At 42.7% G+C, this 24,757-nt stretch overlaps 1 protein-coding gene across 2 annotated transcripts in view; it reads left to right on the top strand.

Moving 5' to 3' along the window:
• The window catches only part of plod2 (procollagen-lysine, 2-oxoglutarate 5-dioxygenase 2), a 32,233-nt gene extending 9,018 nt beyond the window's left edge, over window positions 1-23,215 (top strand). The window contains exons 2-20 of one of the 2 annotated variants that reach the window (XM_041961257.1): window positions 2,841-2,932; window positions 3,906-4,042; window positions 6,709-6,872; window positions 9,218-9,330; window positions 9,431-9,494; window positions 9,800-9,897; window positions 11,493-11,594; window positions 13,564-13,689; window positions 13,802-13,923; window positions 14,682-14,786; window positions 15,744-15,869; window positions 17,238-17,379; window positions 18,143-18,205; window positions 19,504-19,617; window positions 19,928-19,993; window positions 20,183-20,287; window positions 21,635-21,781; window positions 21,975-22,100; window positions 22,219-23,215. In XM_041961257.1, coding sequence (XP_041817191.1) covers window positions 2,841-2,932; window positions 3,906-4,042; window positions 6,709-6,872; window positions 9,218-9,330; window positions 9,431-9,494; window positions 9,800-9,897; window positions 11,493-11,594; window positions 13,564-13,689; window positions 13,802-13,923; window positions 14,682-14,786; window positions 15,744-15,869; window positions 17,238-17,379; window positions 18,143-18,205; window positions 19,504-19,617; window positions 19,928-19,993; window positions 20,183-20,287; window positions 21,635-21,781; window positions 21,975-22,100; window positions 22,219-22,374 — 2,168 coding nt within the window. In that variant the 3' untranslated portion in view covers window positions 22,375-23,215. The remainder of the gene's footprint in view (window positions 1-2,840; window positions 2,933-3,905; window positions 4,043-6,708; window positions 6,873-9,217; window positions 9,331-9,430; window positions 9,495-9,799; window positions 9,898-11,492; window positions 11,595-13,563; window positions 13,690-13,801; window positions 13,924-14,681; window positions 14,787-15,743; window positions 15,870-17,237; window positions 17,380-18,142; window positions 18,206-19,503; window positions 19,618-19,927; window positions 19,994-20,182; window positions 20,288-21,634; window positions 21,782-21,974; window positions 22,101-22,218) is intronic. The other variant, XM_041961258.1, reaches the window with a different exon arrangement.
• The last annotated feature ends 1,542 nt before the right edge of the window (window positions 23,216-24,757 follow it).

Below are 24,757 nucleotides of genomic sequence, written 5' to 3'. Positions count from 1 at the left end.
TGAGATAATTACAAGGAGAAATACAAAACATGTGTCCTGGCTGTAATTACAGCAGTATGAAATAGAGAATTTTCATGAAGGTTTTCCGAACATTGACCAGAAAACCCAGCAGAAAGTGTCGGCAGTTTGCTCTGTCAGAAATGCTTGTTGGATTGTCGAATAAATAAAACATATGTAAAACAGAATGTGATAACTTGCTGATCCCGTTTGAATTACATTTAACAGTACAAAGACAATATATTTAATGTTTGACCTCATTAACTTGTCACCTATTTTTATAAATATCTGCTTACTTAAAATTTCATGCAGCAACACGTTTCAAACAAGTCGGGACAGGAGCAACTAAAGACTGGGAAAGATGTGGACTGATCCAAAAACACCTGTTTGGAACATTCCACAGGTAAACAGGTTGATTGGTAACAGGTGATAGTATCATGATGGGGTATGAAAGGAGCATCCTGGAAAGGCTCAGTCGTTCACAAGCGAGGATGGAGCGAGGTTCACCACTTTGTGAACACATGACTGTATACAAGATATTACTGCATGGACTCAGGAACTCTTTAAAACTTTTGTCGGCAAACGTGGTTTGTTTTTACTTACGTTATGCGTGCCGTCCCAACTTTTTTTTTGGATCGCACGACCATTTCTGCTACTTTCCGAAACCAACAATCCGTCACTCTCACCCACTTCAAGCGCTGATTGGCCAGCTGTGCAGAGGTGAGAAAGAAAGCTGCGTTTAAACTTCACTCTCACGCTCACTTTTTAATTTGTTATTGAACTATTTCTGGCACTGCGCAACACTGCGAATGGTTTCCAGGAGAGACTGAAACTGTGTCCAATATTTAAACCATATTAATAATAATTAAAAAAAGCTTTGTCTAGGATTTGCTTCATACGGCGAGAAAAGTCTGTAGTGTGATTTATTACACGTTTTTGCCAAATGACTTGTCCTTCGTGCTTGGACATATTGCATTTAACATAACTAATTGCCTGATCTGGGCTTAAACTTTGCCCCCTTGATAGTCTCACGTAAGATAGGAGGAGAACTAAAAACCTCTCCAGTCTCCGTTAAGATCACTTGTCTTAGAGAGCTGCATGGAAAATGTGCTTCCCAAACCTGAAAGACGCCATCCCCTCCCTGCACTACGCCTGATTGTCTTCTACCTTCAAGCCAGGCATAAGAACAGGGAGACACCCGTGGCTCACGACAGGCATCCTTTCCCTGTGTGCAATTTCAAACTCTGGTTGCTCTGATTCTGTCCCGTCCTCTGCTATATTTCATCCGATGCTGTGAGTTCCCTGTCTGCCTCTAACCTATTTCCAACCTGTAACAGAACCTCTGTGTCAGAGGAGCGGTGGAACGGCTGTTAGAGCGATGACAGGGCCACAGGCTAGACTGGGATGAGAGAATGGCAAAGTCACATTTACAGGAAATGGACGGAAAAGAGCTGCAAGGAGGCTGCTTGTAATGTACTTTAGTTAGGACGAGCGGGTGGGAGGCGGGTGATTTTGATTTTGCTGACAAATAATGCTTCAGAATAGGACCTGGGCTTGTAATTTGTGCTCTCAGGTATCGTTTCTTTCGCCTCTCCGGTGTAGGAATAAATCACAAATACAGCATGTGTCAGGAATCTCAATTCACGTCGTTCCATGGCAACCACAGTGGGCTTGTGTGACCACTCAGCTGGGGAGAGGGGAGTTGACATCACCACATATCCTCTTTATAGCTTGGACCTGAATGTGCATGGTGAGATTTGCTGTGCAGTCAACAAAACAAATAATCTAAACCACGCTAATAGAAAATTACCTCAAAAATGACACAATGAAGACCTGTTAATGTTTAAAGGTCCCCGGCTCTCTAACTGAGTCCTGCCGCAGACTGTGCTTCATATGTTCTCTTTCACACTTCCAATCCGACTTGCCAGTGTCCAATAAATAATTTACAAGGGTTTAGTGGAACGTAGCTGTATATTAAATAGAGGGCAGATTGCCTCTCGAAACATGAAAAGCAGGATTAGTATTCAAGTGGTCCTATAAAACCATACTAGCAGTGTCATTAACTTTTTTGTTGGCCTGTCTCCCTACTAGCAACATATTGCACATTTTTAAATTATATTTTTGGAAGCTGGAAATGATTGAGCGCTCCCCCTTCATGCAGTAATAGAGTTTGATGAACCAGATCTAGAGATCAGGCTACTTCCTTCCCTGCCTCATAATAACAGATTGCAGTCTTTCTAATCAAGGCCACCACCAGTGGGTTTTACAAAACATAATAGACGAAGTGAAAACTGGCTTAGTGGCTTTAGTCTTCCCCTTTCTAGCTTCACATGAGGCCATGGTGCTAATTTGTATTTGGTCTAACCCGTCTTCAGACCTCAGACTTCAGCACTCACGGCCACTGGAAATGTCCTGGAGGTTTGTGGTTTGTTTAACCCGTATAGGAAGAAATTATTGACTCCACATTTAAAAACACGCTTCTGTTTTTGAATCAAATCAAAATTACAGTCGACGTTGCTAATTTGAGATGTACGTTCAGACTGCTAAACCAAATAGCTACCAGTTTGTTGACATAGGTCTGAGGTTTACAACTGGTTCACTTGGTTCGCAGAAGAGGGAATCTCAATGCTCATATTTAAGCATTGAATAATATACACGTTTGTTTGGACAACCCTTCAACGGAAGCAATAAAAATTGCAATAAAACTAGAAATCTGCAACTTGATATGTCACAATTTTCAGATGCAATAGTAAATTCTCCACATCCCTGTAATCTGGTAGCCAGAAACTGTTGTGATGACTTAATTTGTGAGTTTTGGAAATTTCTTTTTCTTTCTTTTTCAGAAAAATTGCTCGTCCTAACTGTCGCAACAGAAGAAACCGATGGCTTCCGCCGCTTTATGGAGTCTGCAGAATATTTCAACTACACTGTGAAGGTAAGATTGTCTTGTCATATGCCAGGATTATGTCTCTCACTCACACAAACGCGTGCACGCACTCATACACCGTTTCAACACACTCTCTGATTGATTAGCCTGTTAAAGGAAACAATGAAGTGCAGCAAGCTATAAAAACATCCATCTTAAAGGGATACACCTCAAAATGGATCTAGAATTCCCCTTTGTGGATAAAGCCAGCAGTAAAAAAAATGACAGTCTTTTTTTTGGTGGTGTTGTTCGGAGCTCAGAGTTGAGGCACCGCGAGCATTTGTGAGGTCCTCTGCCTCTCCGCCTGCTGCTGCAGCATTCCACCACCTGCAGACACACATACGCTCTGAGGCCCCTCTGCAAGACATTCGTGAGAGATCTTTCTAGATTAGTTAATGTTGCTAGTTTCCTGTTTTTCTCTGCCTATTGTTCAGCTTGATGTGACTACACTAGCAAACAAAGAACAACAGTGAACTGACAATTTGACTGCAACTGCAACATTACCAGTAACTCTGCACATGTGGATCATCACTATGAGGCCGACTTAAACTCCAAGGCTCACGCTCACAGTGAGATTGTGTGGAAGTGAAGTCTGGCTGCATTTTGACAGTTTATAAAATGGGATATTCAAGCTAGCGCTGGAAAATCTGCCATTGTGGTAACATAATGGCTGTTTTTTTCCAAAGCAGCTTCTTTAATCCATCCAATCAAACTTAATTTTCTTGATATTAGTGGACCCGTCTTACTCTGCCCTATTTTTGCAAATTTCCTGGAAATGTCTTGGGAGGCAAGTGAAAATCCCCTCAAGTGGTTTTGAGACAAAGACGATGAAGACATTTTATAAAATAAAGACAGAAAAATGAGTGTAGACTTGTGAAAATGCATATTTTTGCAGTGCTGCTGGGCTGCCTTCCGGGGAAGTTTGTTGACAAGCTGATTCACGTCGGGCTCTACAAGTTGTCCCTCATGTGTTCTGTTTCAGGTGTTGGGAATGGGAGAGGCGTGGAGGGGTGGTGATGTAGGTCGTTCTATCGGTGGAGGTCAAAAAGTCAGACTACTGAAGGAGGCCATGGAGGCTCTGGCTGATCAGGAGGATCTTGTTGTCCTTACTGTTGATAGGTATGGTATTTTAGCTTTTTTTGCTACCTTTCCTCTGTAGCCTGACTTGTCCTAATAATTCAAGTTCAGTATTTTGTTGAGTGCGAGCATCTATTCAGTACCAAGTATCTAAAGAGATGTATTATGTATGTATTAATATGTATTATACATTCTGGTTCCATGTGTTTGCAGCCAACAACTATAATAAAGAAAAAAGCTCAAATTATTATTCCTTTTTTTCCTTGCTTGCTTATGTGCGTGCTACTTTTCTCAGAGATGTTCACTTTCTCCCCAAACATGAGTTTGACTGAACTTTGTTCTGATTGAGCTTTGATTCACATATCTCCATAACAAGAAAGGGATGCAAAACACACCTTTAATTGCTGTGCAGATCTGTAAATTAGAAATTAGACTAACCTTCACAATCGCAGACTGTAATAATTGCTTTGAAAGCGATGCCTCCTCAGTGAGAGCTGTTTCTGCACATTTATGTAGCACTAAATCGCCCTCTACTCATTCATGCGAAGGCATTATTATAAAGCATCGCCAAATATATGAGGAGCGTAATTTTCACATGCAGGTAGCTGAATTATGAGCTTTCAAAGCCAATGGAAAGTTTTCCTGAGATAATGTGAGCGGTTTAGAATAATGACAGCTTTGCGGGCCATATTTCCTCAAATAGAGCAGAAGATGATGATACTTCCTGCACCATGTCACATGAATAATGTGAGCTATAATTGCTAGGCAAACTTGTCACACCCTTGAAACAGGTAATTGGAACGGTTATTTTTCTTTTAGGGGAAATGATTGTAGTCTCACAAGCTGCATGTGCATTTCACTGATGATTATGAGCAATTCAAATGTTTTTTAAAATCCACAATCCCTCTGGACCACCTCGGCTGTTTTGACAGTTTCTGACACTGATTCGGTCACAGTTCTACATTTTTGTCCGTTATGTAATTCACCGACTGAAAAGTGACACTGAAATTCATTCACTGTGTTTGAGCATTTGAGCGTGGGCTTGAGTTCCCAAAGTGAAAAGAAAATGACTACATGCAATTCAAAAGCCATACACCTTAAATGGAGACCACAATTGCTATTCACAGCCAGAGCGTTTTGCACGATTTGGCTATACATCAGTCACTCTATGCGCATTTGAATTGGCAGAAATTTGTCATGTGTGCAGTAATGACTTTTGGGCTGCAGTGGGAAATTTAACCAGTTAGGGAGGTTATCTTGCTTCCAAACACCATTCCGTTGTATTGCCAGCATGAAAATAAAAAAAAGGTGGTGCTTCTGATGTTTAAATTATGAGGTATGAACACTTTCAGATACAATTGCTCCTCTGTGGTGGGTGTGATTAGTGTTAAAGCCACAACATAAATGGTGAAAACCCAACAGTAGCAAGAAGTACATAAACACTGCATAAAAGTACATAAACACTGCATAAATATATATATATATATATATAGAGAGAGAGAGACAGAGAGAGAGAGAGAGATGATTTGATGATTTGATTATTTTCATGAAAGAAAGTTTATTTAATTAAAGAATACTCATTTAATTTGATGAATCACTTTCTTTAAACTGAGGACTTGGTTGAGTTTTCATCATCATAAAATGTGAAGACAAACAGTATGAAGAGTAAAAAAAACATTAATGCCCTAAAACCAAGTCAAAACCAAACATCAAGACACAGCAGGGTTTGTAGCTTTTAGTTCTGTTATAGAAGCAAAGCAGGTGAGGTCATGAGTGTAAACCAGACCAGTTCATTCCCAGGTCAGGTTAGTCTTAAATTTATTCTCATATAATGAACTTTTTAAACATGGTCACAAATGTCTTGTCGTGGACTGCAGGTCTTTTTATACTGCAGCAGTAACTTGGATTGATGGCTTAACAGAGGACGGAGGGTATTTGCACGACCATGTGTCGACCAGATGTGTATACTCTGCAGCATACAGGCCCCCACACCTACGTTAGACTTCCGTTCCTCTCATTACATGCCTGACTGAGGTGGTACAGGTTTTCGGGGGTGGGGGGCTTTCCCTTTTCCTGACACCTTACTCTGTATATAGTGTATATGCAGAACAGGATTTTTTTGGGCATCAGTCAGTTTTTCGACTAGTGTGACCAGCACACAGACACAAGTCCAGAATCAAAGTCACATCCAGAAGAAATCGTTTTAAAATCAGTGACGCTGGAAACGGTGCCACCAAAATAAATCGCCTCTTTTACTGTTATGACTTCACACCTCAAAGTAAAGCCACCAGAAACATGACGAGTTTCCACATCCTAAAATATCTGCCCTTTCAGTAATAGCGTGCTTTTAAACAAGTCGCCACCAGCCCACATAAAGGGTTCGGCACTTTTTCCCCTCTGACTGTCACAGCCTGACTGTAGGCCATGCCTGCATCAGATCAGTCTGTGTCTTTTGTGTTTTAACCTCTAGGAGAGCAGAACTCTTTCAGAAATACCTTCCATTACAATCCAGAAATGCTTGTCTGTGCAAATGCCCACTCATGACGAATCTCCACTGTTTACATTCAGATATCTATCTGTCTCAAGCAAGTAGAAGCCTAGGTTGTGTGCCAGATGCAAGATAGGACACACTTGCTTAAGAAAACTGTCAGACTGCTTCCAAAGGGGAAAAAAAGACCGATAATGATCTGTTCACTCCTCCCTTTTAGCTATGATCTTATCTTTGCTGGAGGACCAGAGGAGATTCTCAGGAAGTTCCAGCAAGCCAACCACAAAGTGCTTTTCGCTGCAGAGGCACTGATATGGCCGGATAAGCGGCTGGCCGACAAGTACCCGTCAATCCGCAGTGGCAAACGCTACCTCAATTCTGGAGGTGGGTTCCAAAAATTTAAACTACGATCCCAAATGTGTAAATGTTTTGACCTGTTGAATTCCCTCTATCATCGCTGGCTTGATGCTGTTTTGGTGCTTTGTTTTGCGAGTGCAAAAGTCGCCCCCGACTGCTCAGCTGTGATTGAAATGTGAAAGTGTGGTTCAGCCGAATTCTGTGTATTTTCTTCTGTTTTACAAATGTAACTGGTGATTGTGTGTTGGGTCTTGTGCGCCGCCACAGTACGGGTGACCCATATCCAATACTGCGCCCGAACGCATCCTGTGTAGACAGACGGAGGACTGAAGCTGCTGCTCTTCTAGTATGCTGCTCTCCTGTGTAGACATGGTGTATTCCTAACCCCACCTTGACCCCCATGTTTAACCCTAACTTTACCTTGACCCCCATGTTTAACCCTAACCGACCCTATATCTAGGATCAACCTGAGGATCAATCATTTGTAGAGAAAGATCACCCCCAGTTTAGTCTGATGTTTGGGTCAATATGGGAAAATACAGAAAAATAATAACTTGCATTATCTGAATACAAGAATGTCAAGACCAATGAAGCAGTTTTATATATGTTATGTGCATAGCGGTTTTATGTTTGGGTAGACTGGTGTTGCGGTTACCATAACTTCCCTGGGCGTGCACCGGTTTACATTCCACCATCAGCTGTCAAACTCTGAAGGCTTGCAGGCCGAGTTGGAATTCAGGGGGCTAAGCTGCAGCGCGCCCTGTGTTTTTGGTTTAAAGAGTAGTCGAGCGACTTCAAGGAATGACAACAGACTGGTGTTAGTTTTGAAATATAAAACCACAGGACTTTTATTCTTATCTGTTTCTGTAAAACAGAAGTGCGGTTCCTGGTAAACTGCCTCCCTGAGGTATTTCCTGTCCAAATGGACATGAGGTGACAGAAGCCCCATTCATAACTGCATGCTTTAGATGTTTTTGTTAAGCGATCACCCTCCTCCAGTTTGCATTGGCAGACAGCACATATGAAGATACACAAGGGATGCTAAATGAGGGGAAACTGCATAATATGTGCAGACATTTTTTTAAAAAGAACGGTAAAAGTAGAGTATGTTCTCATGCGCAGTCCACACGGCACAGCGAGTGGCCACTCGTCAGGATCCATTCAGAACAGAGAATTACTACTTTCCCTGCGGTCATCAGCCCGGTCTGGCCTCCCATATTGAAGCGGAGCTGCCTCAGACTGATCAGAGGCTGCTTTTAGCGTCCATTGTCATTGACATGTCATGTGGATTTGTCTTGGTTCTCAAAATGTGCCGCAGTTTGTGTAAAATTGCCGGTTTTGTTTGTGTTCATACAGCTACCGCCCAAATGACCATTGGAGAAGGTTTTATAGCATCTGGACACACACACTACCGTGTCACAGAGAGTGCAGTGTTTCGGGGATGCAGTGGGGTTGTATTTGTGTGTGGCTGTGTGTTTATTTGAACATATTAAATCTGCTCACAAACAAACCTTATATGGTTAGGATCTTTTCTTTAAATTTTCAACAGCCTGTCAAAATAGACACATATCATGATAAGCTCTATTGTTCCATGTTGTCTTTCTTCTGGCTTTGCAGACAGAACATTATACAGTATACTGTGTTTTCCAGCAGAGAAGTGCATAACAGTGATTTTTTCCAAACGCATTGGGCCAAAGAGGCATGCACTTCTCAGCACTTTCCGGGATCTGTTGATTTAAAGCCATCATTTTGTGGATAAGCTACAGATATGCGTGAAATACCATGATTTCCTTTGAACTTTCCTTGCTCCAGCCATTGGGATTATGTCATGTCTATCCATCGACTTGTTTACAGTGTCTAAGGCCTTTTTTAAATGATGGGATGCAAAACGGCGCACACCAGCTACATAGCCAAACCCTGCAATCTGTCGCTGTGGTCAGTGTCCCTGAGCATGAGAAGAAAATAAGAGGAGACGGGGGAAAACTGGAGTACACGTTGCCATGAGAATATACATTTGGCGAGTGTGAGAGATGTTGTGCTTGGACACACTGTTCCAGCAGCTCAGTGAGTTGTGAGACAGAGATATCCTTTAGATTTTAGCTTTCTTACCGTCCATTACTGCTCTGCTTTCTATCTACAGACTGTGGGAAGAGAAAGTCCATGCGCATTTCTTGTGTGCTTGGGATTATTGCCAAAAATCACACTTTATGTAAGACATTCAAGCATTCTAGAGTGGAGTATTTAGACCAAGGAGCCAGCAGATACTGTGCAATTGTCACCAGCAGTCTACCCGTTGTATATGACCTTGTAAACGTCTCTCAACCCTATACTTTAAAGCTGGATATGTGTTTCACACTGTTTATTGCTTGCAGGTATAATCGGCTACGCCCCACACATAAACAGGCTTGTTTCACAGTGGAACCTCCATGACAATGATGATGACCAGCTCTTCTACACTAAAATATACTTGGATCCTTTACAGCGAGTAAGACGCTTGTGCGAAATGCCAACACTTATTTTGAAAGTATGGCCCTTGAAAACATATCTTGGATGGCTGAGATGCTCTGTGATTTCATGTCTTTCAGGAAACTCTCAACATAACTCTGGACCACAAGTGCCAGATTTTCCAGAACCTGAATGGGGCAGTTGGTAAGAAATCACAGACACTGGTTCAGTTTCCTGCTAATCTGTGTGTTACTTTTAAATCATATATTAAAATGATTTAGTTTTGTACATGAAAAAATGAAAATTTGGCTATTAATCACTTGCTGCACCAACTTGAATGAACACTGTGCTGCTTTGCTCCCACACTGTGTGAAATATTACCTATTTTGAGGGAGCTCGCAGGCTTGGCGCGTCACCCTGCAAGTTATAAAGCTTCGCAGCTCTTGTCCGTGTGGAAAGTTGATTTTTATAACCTGGCCTGAAACGTCTCTTGTTCTTCTTTTTGGCAGACGAAGTGCTTCTCAAGTTTGGAACGGGCCGCGTAAGAGTTAGAAACACAGCGTACGACTCTCTGCCAGTGGTTGTCCATGGCAACGGAAACACCAAAGTGAGTAAGAAATGATGCTCTTGAGTACACCTTACATATTGCACTTGTGGCCAGGTAGAGATGCTTTTAGAGTTCCCATTAGACGGCCAGCAGAGCGTTTCCTGGAAAAACGGGCAGCTAGGGAGGGACTTGCCGTGGGTATTGATTGCCATTTATAGCACTGAATGTACGTTATTTGGCGGTTACTTTAGCAACGCGTAAAGCTATCTGTCCGTCGGGGAAATCTGTAAATCACCAAGCAGCTGTAGCATCAGAGAGAAAACCAGAACATATTTTCTCCATAAACTAATGATCCAGTTTCACCCAAATCAGGGAATAAAGTTATATAGTTTTGTTTTTGCACAGAAATCAGTGAGGGCCTGCCACAATAAACACTCCGGCGTCGTCATTAAAAATTCGGAAAGCGTTTCACTGGATGCGAAATTAGCACACGCCCCTGAGTGCAGGATGAGTCATCAACACTTTTTTTTTTTTTTAATCATTTTCCAGGACATGTGTGATAAAAAGAAAAAACGTAACGTAACTTTGAGTTAATCACTCTCACACTTGGGTAGAGTTAATGAACTCTTGTTTCCCATTTGCAGATGAGTTCCTGTTGGCTCAAGCCTTTTGGATTTTTATCCAACTAACATTTATTACCAAAGCTTGTATTTCAGTGCATAAATTCCCACACATTTACGAAATATACATACTGTTCCTTTGATACTTGCCAGTAACCCTGGCCATAAAAATCAGCTCATTATTCAGCTGAGAGGAGAAATCTGGCCTGAACTAGGCCATGATTCTTAATGTGTCCTCCATTTTATTTTCGGTATCACTCTCTGTGTATTAGAGTGAGGGGTCAGTCAGCTTATTTTTTTTTTTTTCTGGTCTTTCTGCCTCCCCCACCTCCTCAAAAGTCTCGCCCCTCCACCAGGCGCCTGTCTCTGCTCTTCCTTGGTAACGAACCAAATCCAGCAAACTGCTGAGTCATTCTTCCCAGAGGCCTCAACATCTGGAGCTGAAACTCTAAATAGTAGATCACAGAATCCTTGTCCTGGCAGTGGTTTCCGCCGTTTGGAGCTGACTAACCAGATCTGTTGCCATCAGTTTATTTTTATCATACCAAGTACAATTTGGTTACAAATAGACAATCACAATGTTAATGTCTGCAGTAATCGGTTCGCAAACAGTAGTGCAGTAGTGGGACTATTACGTTCTTGCATAGATTTGAGCTTTTCGTGTACACTAAATACAGAGCAGACATAATTATGATTACAATATGTTGGCATTTACAAATAGAACTGAGAAAAGAAGAATAATTACACCAGACTGTAAAGTCTCAATTCACTAAAAGAGACATTTATAGCTGTATGTTTTTTCAAGTCTGACAAGTGATTCTGCCGGCTGATTCTATCTTATCTTCTCCCAAAGTCCCTCAATAAATCAGTGGGCTGAACATCCACAGTCATATCTCAGAGTTGGATATTCCAAAACACATTGTGATAATAAAGGGAGTTCTGCCGAATCACAGGAAAGACTTGGAGTTTCTGCTGATGCTCATATTAATCTCCTGTAACCTGGCATTCACCTGCCCTGAATTCTTTCCTTTACAGATGTACTTGAACTACTTGGCCAACTATGTCCCCAATACATGGAACTATGAAAATGGCTGCAGCCACTGTGATGACGATGTTGTGGACTTGTCTCAGTTAAAAGTAAGGGCTTCACATTAAGCCATTTTCCTTCTGTTTGCTGTCCTGTTTTGGTCCATTTTTAAAGCGCAGCTGTGGAAAGTTTATATTAAGCCACCTCCCTGTGGAAATAGGAAAGGATGAAACATCGCCTGGTCTTCTAGCATGAACCATCCATCTGTCCAGCCAGTAGGAGTGGAGCCCAGTTTGTCCTATTTCAACAGATAAGCAAGACCGTTGGTGCTGCTCACGCTCCCTCTCCAACAATAACAAGCTATGTGCCCGTTGGTCATTTTGGACCCTTTTAAAAGAGCATATGTGCCAGGGAAACTACTTGGGGAAAAGGAAGCAGTGCACAGCTGTGGTGCAGGATATGGCTTCTGGGGTTTTCAGAAGGGCTCATTTAAAGGGGTGTCATTGTCGACCAGCTTGCCTTTTAGTGGGCTTCTCAGGATGGGTTGTATCCACAATAGTAAGTTAAGGCGGTTATGCCGAAAATTTGTCACAGAGTTCAGCCAAGGCTGGCTACGTATAGGCAGCAGGAATGGCAGGCACTCTCTGGCTGTGTGGCTGCGTCTGTCAACAATATTACAGACTTGTCTCTTTATGGGCATAGTGGCGAAGCACACGGATCCAGTAATCTCTCCGTTTATCCTTGTTTTTATCGACTTCGTTTCTACAAATTAGTTTGGTACAGACCTGTTAGAAAGTGCAACAAAGTGTGCATTTGTAATTAAATGACACGAAGGTCCTCACACTACAAAAACAGCACAGTTGTTAATCACAAAATGTTAAACTGAGACATGAATTTCTCAAGTGAGTACATGTGGTTCAATACTTAAACTGGAGCTGGTTCAGCGCAATCCCAGCTGCATGAAAGGTGTCCCTGTGAAAGCTGCTCTCGGTGACCTTCCATAATGAGTGCAGAAAAACACTGCCTCTCAATAACAGGCGAGTTAGTGAGGATATTTCATTCCACTGTGCCACTCTGTGAGTTTGGGACAGAGACTTCTGGAAGATCAGGTCATGTGGAACACTGGTCATATTGTGGTAAACCCGGGTCACTGGCAGCCTAGCTTGGTTTCTTTGTGTACTTTTGGTTTTGGGAATGAGGCCTTGCAAAGACACTGTGAATGTTATACTACCAAAGCCCTCCTCTGAGCTGGCCTACCCCCCCTTCACAGTCTAGTTTTGTCTCTTGTGTTCAAATGAAAGTCTGGGTGTCGCTCTTGTCTGCTCTAATAAATGCTTTAGTTATACATGTCTCTGCCCTCTTGGTCAGTCCTTTCCTTTCGCTGCCTGCCGACTGTACAGTGTGTCCGTAACAATTTGAGCTCACATTGGCAAGATGCACGAGCTCCCCTTCTTGTGCCTAAAACACAGTCATTGCGGAACTTGAAAATTAGACGGTTCTGCTCGGATCCCTTTTCATCCCTGGCCCAGACCTTTGCTGTGAACTGGTCAAGAGGATCAGGAATCCAGACAGAGCTGTGTGGGCTGGAGCTGGATTATCATGGGAAAATGTTTCCCTCTCTGCTCCTCTGTGTCTCTTGCTTTATTTCTCTGTATATCTTCTTTGCCCCAACTGTCTGACCAGTGATTTTGCACAAGGGCTGTCCTCTTGAAAGAGTTATACGTGGCAATCTGAAGTCACAAGTTAGAATACCTGTACAGCAGCGCAAGTGGAAGTCACTAACATCAACCATCCTGGTCTGTAGCACCAAGAAACGTCCAGTCATGTTTTGCAGATTGTGCTAATCATAAATGTGAACGGTTGAAATAATTTTATTAATGTAACAGAAGAGAGATAGCAGGCATCACATTAGTGATGTAAGTGACATTAAAGCAAATAATCTGATGGAAGTTGGCTGTTTGCTTACGTATGTCTGATGTGAAATGTCCAAATCATCAGTGATCTATGTTAAACAGCATTCCATTACAAAGCTGTTCTGTTTGACATAGTGCTAATTTGTCTATCCTCTAATCTAAACAGGAGTATCCAAATGTGCTGGTTGGAGTCTTCATTGAGCAGCCAACTCCTTTTCTACCTGAATTCTTCCAGCGCCTGCTGACACTGGATTACCCCAAGGATAAACTCAAACTTTTTGTCCACAACAATGTGAGGACATGCAGCTGCAGCTGCTCTTGGGTCTTCTTCAACAGTAAATCTCTTACCATGCATGGCTCATCATACGTGGCTTCTAATCTATTAATGCTGGCTCCCCGCTCAGGAGGTTTACCACGAGAAGCACATCCAGAAGTTCTGGGAAGAGAACAGGAATGTGTTCGTCAGTTTCAAGGTTGTGGGACCAGAAGAAAATCTGAGCCAAGGAGAGGCCAGGAACATGGGCATGTATGCATCCCTCTTCTCGAAATCATCTCTCATCTCTCAGAAATCTGTGGTTTGAAGTACAACATTGATTAAACCAGAAGATGGTGTTTTTGGCCCAAATTGCTCATGGGCTTAAGGAAAACTTGCCTATTGCTTTTAAACCTCTAGACAATGCTTGCATGATTTCTACTTGTTCAAAAAGTCCTCTTATGTTGCAGAGCATGTTCATGCAGTGTTTCCCAGTTGGTTATGATGGTCCTTCTTGGCCCCCACGCGTTCATTTCAAACTAAATGCTTCATGCATGTACGCAGTGCGGCTGAAATATTGTCAGCTTAGTAGTTAGCTCGCCAGACGTGTGATACTGTGTCTCTTCTTGGCCAGAGCACACAAAATTGTGCATGTGATATACTACATAGCAGTTAAACAGGTGCAGTATTTCTCCCTGATTCCTCTCATATGGGCCATCTCTCTCATTGCTCAGTGCTAAGTAATAGTCTGTTGTCACGGCAATAATTCAATCTGAGGCCTCATCGCAGAAATCCTATCAAAAGCACAGCATGCCTCAAAGCACTGGTCAGGACAGCCCTATAATGAAGAAGTCTAAGGTTTATTAGCAGTCTCTAATCTTCCTAAAATCACATTATCCACTGGAAGCTTAAAGATAGTCAGTGAGAGTCTGACTCTCTCTGATTACTTCCAACTATTTCATTGACTGTAATCAGCTCTGGATTCAATAATAACTCCTTCCTCTGCCATGCCTGTTTCTTGATTTCATTAGGGATCTTTGCCGCAAGGATGCCACATGCGACTACTACTTCAGCATGGACTCAGATGTGATGCTCACCAACAGACAGACGCTGAAGCTCCTCATTGAGCAGAACAGGTAATCACATTGGTAACTGGAAAAGAAGCCACGCTGGAACCCGTTCAACAAGCCTCCCGGGTAGCTGCTGCGATTGTTGAACCATTGAATTTATCCCTCAAGTGGTAAAGCCTCAGAAACATTACAGCCGAGTGAATGAAAGTTTAAAAATAAGCCGCTCTGGCTTCCTGTTTGTGCCCGGCCACATGGAAACGCTGAAAGAGTCTACTGCACTAACCCCGAGATGCCACTTTGCATTACAGAAAAAACAAACATGCAATCCCTTTCCCTTCTGCAGCCCATGAATGTGAAGAGACCTTCCCATGAACTACATGTCACTGTGGCAGTGGCATGGTATTATAACCTGTTGGAAGCATGCAAAGTAAAAGCCTCTCCTAGTATATTTAGAGACGGCATGAGAATTCTCTGCCGGCACTGTAGATGTGGGAGGAAAATGTCAATCTGTCGTGACCAAGAAAATTCAGCATACAATCAGTATACAGTACTGTAGTGCATCCATACCTACCAACACTGTGATTTATGGCTTAATTATTTTTAGTCTGCTCAGTTTATTTCAATAATAGGGGAAAAAAAAACCTTGCATGGTGGTTTGGGTCTGTAACGCTAGAAGAACAGCAGTGGAAAAATCCTAAGTTACTGTATTTAATGCAAATTCTAAGAAATAGACCAGATTCAGGGTTTAGAAGAGCAGTTGCTGCAGCAAGCCATTACACTTACTGAATCCAGTCCATCATGATTTACAGTCCTGGTTTGCTTCATGCATTTATACGATCTGTTAGTGACTCGGCAGTGATCATATCTTTCCACGTAGAGGTTGATCTCCTTGATGCGGCACGCTAGTTTTACAACTTAAGAGACCCAGTACATTAGGCAGTTGGCTGTCTGTGAGATGACACTGAGTTTTATCTGCTCTGACAGAATTACCATCTCTTCATTCTGCCTCTTGCTTCCCTACAGGAAAATAATTGGTCCCCTTGTCACTCGTCATAGCAAGCTGTGGTCCAACTTCTGGGGAGCCTTGAGCCTGGATGGTTATTATGCTCGCTCTGAAGATTATGTCGACATTGTGCAGAGAAAACGTGTGTAAGTCACAAGTGCAATGAGGGTACACACAGCAACGGCTTTGCATTTTTGTGGTTCGCACACCAGCGTTTGATCTCTCAGCGTGTCCACGACTGAAAGAAATCTTTTTCTATTGTGCAGAATTGTGCAACGTTCACGTCTATGTTTAGGCATAAACAACACGAGCTACATCCTAGAATACACATATGACATTAAAGCTGCAAACAACCTGAGCAAAAGCAGAGGCGCGAAAAAAGCTGTAGACAAATTCACGTCTTCTGCCTGACTGACTCACTTTTTATGTGTTTGAAATAAGTTGAAATGGCGACCAGATGGCGCAAAGGAGTAAAACATTCACCCAGTGCAGTAGTAACCCAGGTTTAATGCCTTGTGGACCTGCGGAGAGGAAGACGGTGATAAATCAGGTCCTTGTCGCTGCACTAGCAACTCCTAGTGGTTGGTCAGGGGGCATAGGAATAGCATAAACCTCCATGACAAAGACCGTAGAGGAAGGGGAATTGACCGTAAAAGACACGGTAATGGTCTAAAGTTTGGACACACCATGTCTTGCAATAGTTTTTCTTCATTTTCATTACTTTCTACTTCATAGATTGATACTGAAGACCTCAAAACTATGAAATAACACATATGGAACTATATAATAAGCGAAAAAAAGCATCTGCTTGCATTTAGCTTTGCTGACAGCTTTGCACACTGCTGGCATCCTCTCAGTCAGCTTCATGAGGTAGTTGCCTGGAATGATTTTCCAACAGTCTTGAAGGAGCTCCCATATATGTTGAGCACTTACTGGCTGTTTTTTTTTCTTCACTCTGCAATCAGGCTCATCCAAAACCAGCTCATTTGAGTTCAGGCTGGGAGATCGTGGGGGCCAGGTCATCTGATGCAGCACGCCAACACTGTCCTTGCCCTCACGTAGCCTGGAGGTGTGTTTTGCTTAACTGTCCTGTTAAAAAAACAAATGACGGTCCCGTGGAGCACGAACCAGACAGGATGGGATGCCACTGCAGAACGTGGTGCTAGCCACACTGCTTAAGTGTGCATAAAGTGTGAATAAAACGGCAAAAGCACAGATTTCCACTGGTCTTACGTCCAGTCCTGAGGTGCCATTAATTGGCGATTCCTGTGGCTGGCTCATGAAACTGGTTGAGATAATGGCAACAAATTGTGTGCAAAGCTGTCACCAAAGAATCTAAAATGTGAAACCAAAGAGAGAAGATACTGAATGAATAACGTCTTCTATCGCATTTGACATGCTATCTTTTTTTTTTTTTTAGTGTGTACTTCACCAGTACGTTCTCCAACAGCTGCTACATCACACCTGTAGTCACATGCACATCTTTTCTCTTGTTCATGTCTTGTTGTTTCTAGGGGTGTGTGGAACATTCCTTACATGGCACATGTGTACCTTGTCAAGGGCAGTGCCTTGAGGAATGAACTGAAAGAGAGGAACTACTTTGTTCTGGAGAAACTAGACCCAGATATGGCTTTGTGTAGAAATGCCAGAGAAATGGTAAGAATCCTCAATCTCCATCTTTAGGGATTCATGTGTCAGCACTGTAAATGTATTGTGGAGTTACTATAGCGGTTTGCACCGTGTAGCAGCTATGCAATCATTTCAGTTATGGATATTTGTATGAGAAAATTCTGTGTTTACAGAGAGAATAGATTCAGTAGCACTAGTTTAAAAATACAATGAATGTTAACCCTGACAAAAGTCGACAGCTCAACGGAAATGCGAGACTGGCAAGTATGAGCGGCGTGAGATGTGTTTGTCTGTCATCAAGGCATGCACGTCCTTTGTGTATGGTTGCTCTATGGTGCTTTAAGGTTCTGTGCTCCACTTGTATCCCATCACCCTTCACTTTCTCTTGCCCTCGTTGCCACTGACAGTGAAACCAGTTGCGGTGCCTGGCTGGCTAGCTGACAAAAGTTGTCTTGTCTGTTATGCGTTTTTCTGTCACTTGTAAAGCGTTCGTCCAGCTTCGTCTTCTGTCACCGACACGCCGTCCGTGCTTTGCACTAAACAACAAGCATGCCTGATCCAAACCTAGTGCACCTTTGGATTTCTCGGCCTTTTCCCCAGCATGCTTTACCCACATTAACCCACAAAAAACATCAGCTTCAGAGGGAACCTTGCTCCTTTTTCACGCAGCCGCATTTTCTCTCCTCCTGAGTTGCTATGTTTGTGACATTTATATTTCAACTGTCACCCTGTCTCTTATTCTGAAACACTTATGTTATCCTATTTACATGATGCTTCTCCTTTATTTTAGACCAGTCACAGAGAAAAAGACTCCCCTTCTCCGGAATCATTCCATATGCTCAGGCCCCCAAAGGTTTCCATTTGTTTTGATTATTCTGTTTTCTGAAACATCCATTTCCAATGGGTTAGCACGCACGAGCCATTCCAAGCTTTGGCTCATCTCATAGGTAGACTCTTTTTCACATGCCAAAGACTTGTACCTGATCTGATTGAGGATTTCTTGGCGTTGCTGAGTTAAATTCTTGAAGTGTGTAGGTGTTTCATAAAGCAAAACACTGAAATTCCATGCTTCTCAATTTCTTTATTCTCCATTGGAATTTATATGACTGCTTCAATTATTATTTCAGATTTATAGAAAACAATATCTTCATATTAAGTTGTTTCTGCTGCTGCCTCTATCCTCACATAAGAAATCAGGATGTCTGGCAGCTCTTTGGAAATTGATGTTGACATTTTGCTTGAGTTGAGGCTCAAAAGCAGATATGTGTCTGAGCTAGAGAGAGAAACGCCTGTTTTGTGTCCTGTTTTTATATAATGCCTTCCAAGAGGAGATCAAGGAGGAGAAAGACGGTTGGAGAGACAGTTCACATGCAAGTCCCCTGTCCTGATGCTTTACCCCGAACAGCCACAGAAAACACATGTAACCAGCTGCTCCCTTTAAACACACCGACTGATCTCAGACTAGGCTCCAACGATATTTCTTCTCACACATGTGAATCACCTGGTCTAAATCACAGCTGTCACAAGATGATTTTGTACATGAGCAATTTGGAAACACACCAGGAAATTGCAAAACACTTTGTAATCCATCGCCTCTTGTCCTCCACAAAGCCTAGTCTGATAGTGAGTCCAAATCCACCCATACACAGCCAGCTCCCCATGCTTCACTGTAGAGGGAATACCATTCCTGGATTTGCTTTGTCCCAAGCTGCCCAGCACCCCTCTGTTCCTGTTCTCCCGCCCCTCTTACCTCACTGCACCACCCTGTCCTGTTCCCAACCCACCAACATCCTGCAGCCCACCACCCATAAATAATCTTAGATTATTTATATGGCATCTGTGTCTCTATCCAAGTTGACCATCAACGATTTCAGTGTGTTAAAACACACTTGAATCACTTTATTTTCATTTTTTGTGCAAATGAACCTTTGAAGTAGTTTGCCACGAGTAACGGTTTGTCAGTTTTTACGCCAGTGCTAACCGTGTTCAAGTCATAATCAGTTACTGTAATTAGAACCTGCAGTGCACTTATGCACTGGAAATGTGCATGTGTTACGGTTGTGTTAGGGATCCTTCCTGTGAGATTTGCAGAGATTTCAACACTAACTTTCACGAAACTGACTGAACTCTTTTTTTTCCTGTTTGCTGCAGGGAGTCTTCATGTACATAACAAACCGGCACGACTTCGGGCGGCTCATTTCCACCGCCAATTATAACATTTCTCATTATAACAATGACTTGTGGCAAATATTTGAAAACCCTGTGGTAAGTCATTATGATTTCTCATTATTCTTCGTAATTCCACCAAAAAGGCATATTTCTAAATAGCTGAGATAAACAGCAGTCACCTGTAAAGGTTATTAGCCATAATGGAAGGACTGCAGATGTGAGTGAATTCTAGAATAATAACTTCAGTGTGATAAGAGTCCTGACTGATAAGGCTTTGTGCTTTACTACTGTATCTGGCACGCTGGGACCTGCCCTGTGGGAGAGGGGATTAGCTCTGTGAGGTATGCGGGTCAGCAAACAGTCCTAAAAAAAATGCCCACTAATCTGAAATTCTTTCTTTTTGCAGGACTGGAAGGAGAAATACATCCACCAAAACTACACTCGAATTTTCACTGAAAACTACACGGAGGAGGTTTGTGTGTGTGTGTGTTTGAGGCCCAGACTGAGAGACCGTAAAGGAGAATGACATAATATTACACAGAAATCCCAACATCTGTTTTTCACATATCTGGGCATTATGTTACAGTCACCACAGCTCAAGGTGAATGTGTGACTCAAGTCTTTTCTCAGAAGTCTGTCTGCCTATCTGTGCGCATTGCAGCCGTGTCCAGATGTGTTCTGGTTCCCAGTGTTCTCGGAGAAGGCCTGTGATGAAATAGTCGAGGAGATGGAAAACTACGGATCCTGGTCTGGAGGCAAACATGAGGTCAGTACTGTAAGCCCCGTTTCACTGAACACAGAGCTGTCGTCAACACGCCGCAGGGCCACATGTGCTTGCTTCCTCTTTATGTTCACACATCTTTATGAGGGCAACAGCGTGTGAAGAGTAATGCTGCGGCTGCAAGTTGTTATTTCTATTAATTTATCGGTTCATTGTTTTGTACAATAAAATGCCAAACAATAAAGAGCAAATGTCCATCGCATGTTGCCCGGGCTACAGATGTCCTCTTTCATAGCATGCTAACATTTGCTAACGCTGCTGGCATGGGCCAACAAATCCAAAGGGACTCAGTTAATTATGATATGAGACTGGAAAAACTGCAAGTCCTCTCACTTCATTTTCATTTGATAAATTACCTAAAGCTTCCTTCATCAAACTGTTGACTTTTTCTACTCCCCTCTCTCAATAGACCAATTATTTTAGCACTAAATAACGCCATTGAAAGTTTGTAGCAGTAGGTCGGCATCATTTCCAGCAATGGTTGCGCACAGTCAGCACAGTTGGAGACACCAGGTCTCATTTTCTCACCTTCAGTAGAAGCCATTTGTGTAATTTATTCAATAGGCATAAGAAAAACTTGAAAAACTTTTTAATTTGTCTGAGTTAGATAATTATCATAAAGATGACGCCTTCATAGTCTCATTGCGGTTAAGCGTGTGCTTTTGCCTTTTGTGTGTGTAATTAACCGAACCCAGACACCAACAGAAAGACATGGACGTAAGGAAGTGTCTTTGTAGTCTGGGATGGCTGGATGAGCTGTTACTTTCAAGTACCTGTCACACCCTGCTGTGGGGGTCAAATGTTAGAAAGATGTAGCCTGTAGCAAGTCGACTACTATTCTTCGGCAGCTTATTTTATGACATATATTTGTTAGGACACGCACAATCTCACACACAGACACATGACGGGTGTTCGGGGTACTTGTACACACATGCTTAACTTTATTACCACCCTCTCGGGGTCCGTCATTTGAACGCAGCCAAATAAACGGTTATGACGCTGTGTTTTGTTTTTTATGGCGTCTAATTCATGTGGCCTGTTTTATGTCGTTTGAAATTGGTAATGAACATGTCGAAAAGTTTGCCTGGGAGACTAAATGCGCAGCGATAGTTTGACTAACTGTGTCTGGGAAAAGGCTGAAGCTGGATGGGCCATTAAGCCTCATGCAGGCAGACGAGAGCACAGCCTGCGGGTTTAAAGACACACGTACGCGCACACTGACACATCATCATCATCTTCATCACTTTGAAAACTGCACATGGAGGATGGTGGGTCATTTGTTCCGTCGTTAATCACGCTGCGGCGCGCTTCATTCTCCCTCCTTTTTCTCAGGACAAGCGGATCACCGGCGGGTACGAGACCGTGCCGACGGACGACATTCACATGAAGCAAATCGGCTTTGACAAAGAGTGGCTGCACTTCATCCGAGAGTTCATCTCGCCCGTCACGTTAAAAGTTTTCTCTGGATACTACACCAAGGTTAGCGTGACCTCATGGTAGGAATGAAAGGAAGATAAACAGCCAGTAGCTTTCTTTTCATGACGCCTGTGTTCCCATGTACAGCGACAGACATTCTTTCATGAAATTCATGAGCTTTAACGAGTGGCTGACAGGTCGTCCACTGAACGCTGGCTGTCAGCTGACGTGATGTGTTTCTCCGCCCTCATCACAGGGTTACGCAGTGATGAACTTCGTGGTAAAATACACACCTGAGAGACAAGCGTACTTGAGGCCCCATCACGACTCCTCCACCTTCACCATCAACATCGCCCTCAATAACAAAGACACAGACTTTCAGGTGTGGAGCTGTTCCTTTTCTCGCATTAGGGCGGGGGCCTCCCCACTTACATCATCTTCCTGTGACTTCATTTCACAATTATTAATCCGACTTTCAAAACCCTTTGTTACTTTCTTAGGGTGGGGGTTGCCGTTTCCATAGGTATAACTGTTCCATACATTCGCCAAGGAAAGGCTGGAGCTTCATGCACCCAGGACGTCTGACCCACCTCCACGAAGGCCTGCCCACCACCAACGGGACGCGCTACATCGCAGTGTCCTTCATCGACCCTTGAACCATCTGATCATACTGTAAATTAGTCTTTTGACCTTGCTTTGCTTTTTTTTCTGTCATGTCTGTTTCGTTTTGTCATTTCATGTGTGGTGGCTCAGATGTTTTTGCAGATGCAACTCTTATTTCAAAGCAGTTGCTTTAAAAGAATAAATAGTTGCAGGAGAGGATTCTCTGTCAAACAGAGCGAAGTGTATAAAGGGAAGCGGCGAAAGTAATTCACACATTTCATATACTGAACTGAGAAGGAAACAAATGCTGGCAGGGCACACAGTTGAGTCACACTCCCATTTCCATTTAAACCATTTATTTTTTCATTAAACACCAATGTCCTATCAGGGATTATTGGTACTGTAGCTTGTCATATACTGATTTCACATTGTCATGATCGATGTCATTAATACACACTGGCAGCTTTGCTAGCAGTTAGCATACAGATGGCTGTTTTGTATCTGTTTGCGTTTCAGGTAAAATGTCACTTATACTGTAATAACTTGCCATTGCTTCAAAAATGACTACTGGTGCTGATCAACAATCCAAGTTTCTACCTAAAAGTTCAGATTCCATTTGTGATATCAGTTAAATTTGAGTTTGACATTTGCCCAGTGGGGGGAAAAAATATATATATCTATTTTTGAAAGTTTGCACACCAGAAAAACAAGACAGAATTCTGTTTAAATGAAGTTCAATATTCAGCTTTACTTGAAAGGTTTTCCTTCATTCATTCATTTCCTTTCATGAAAACATTTCGGCAATATTTTTCTGAGAGATATGTGTGAATGGATTTTGAAATAAAAAAAACTAAAGTTGTTTAACTTATTGTCAAAATTTAATAAAAGTCTTCATAAAAAAACTTTCTGATATCTGCATCATCTATTATTCCTGAATAAACCTTTTTCTACAAACTCATACAGCAAATTCAGATACTCTGAAATTTAAGAAATTCAGTTCTCTCTGCTGATTCTTCTGGCAGAAGCGAAGCAGCGTCTGGAAGTGATCTGTCAGCGGCGCAGACAGCCTTCCATTGTGTTTTCACTGTATCAGCTCATCCTCTGAGTCTGTCTGTTCTCCACTGAACACGTCACATGTAGAAGTAATCAGGCCTGTCCCGGTCTGGAGTACTGCTCTGCTGCAGGGAGCAGCTCCGGAGTGTTCGGGGGTGTGGTGTGATGATGTACACCAGTGCAAATGTAGCTCAGTTTACCTTAGGGGCCGAGAGTAAACATGTACACGCAACCATATGAAAGTTGTACAGATGGGGGTTGTAGGACTGATGGCAGAACAGAGGGTATGGCGGTCTACAGAAAAGCTGCCATCTTCCAGAGGAGAGTGTCAGAGCTCTTTTATTTATATATCACTACCATTTTAATCTGCCAGTTGGATTGAGCAACAAGGACAAACTGATGAAATCTCACCAACTGTCGAGTACTGGAAGCAGATAAATGACTGTGAGCAGTCACATTCCTCTAAACGTGTACTGTCTAGAAACACAATACAATCTCAAACTTAGATCAGTGTTTCACTTATGAAACATCATCCAGTCCCACCTCGCTATCAAATCTTATTACATTTTAGCGCCCACAGCCCCTGGAGACTCGTCTCCCATCTCCCCCAGAGGCCCACATTTTTATTTTCTTTTTTTCTTTTTACCCTGCAGCGTTGACTCCCTGACTAGGCACACGTTCCTGCTCCCTGTGAAGCCTCGATGAAGGCTGAATGTCTGAGTAGCTGCCGTGAGGCAGAGAGGAGAGGGGAGAGAGGGTGGAGATTTAGGTCACGCTCTCCTGCTGAAAGAGCCCTTTGTGGCCATCGTTTCCCCCAGGCTGCCCGGTGTTCGGACCCTCTGAAAGGTGACATTGATCTCAGCCAGGCATGCAGGAGATCCTGCATTCCTAGTAAACTAGCAGGCTCTCTGTGATTTATTTCTAGAGCCAGAAAGTAGAGAATGCAGACTGGGTATTTGAAATGCAAAAGCAGGTTGTTTGACACTTTTCCACCTGTGAATTACAAAATTCAACTCCAGAGTGCAGTTACAGTCAAAGCTGAACCCCAAACTCCCTGTTTATACACTCATTCTTTAGGTCAGCAGCTCTAGAAACGGGAAATGTGATCCTATACCAAAAGAAAATCCAGTGTGCCACTAACTGCAGGGTGCCCAGTGACATATAGTGATTTAGCCATTACTGCAGCATATACTCTGGTCCTGACTAAACACAGGATTTAAATTAAGTGTCTGCAACAATGTGAGAACGCAAGTGCCCGAGGCCACTCAATGTGTGGTCATGTCTGGTGCCAGCGGTTTGAAGGCAGTGGTGCAGTCATGAGCAGTTTCCTCCTATTTTATCTGCCACTGATGCACCATTGATCTAGTCAAGATCAGAGCATTA

The sequence above is a fragment of the Chelmon rostratus genome, chromosome 20 (genome assembly GCF_017976325.1).
Source record: "Chelmon rostratus isolate fCheRos1 chromosome 20, fCheRos1.pri, whole genome shotgun sequence".
In the NCBI taxonomy this organism is placed as follows: Eukaryota; Metazoa; Chordata; class Actinopteri; order Chaetodontiformes; family Chaetodontidae; genus Chelmon; species Chelmon rostratus.
This window is presented reverse-complemented; position numbering and strand designations above follow the sequence as displayed.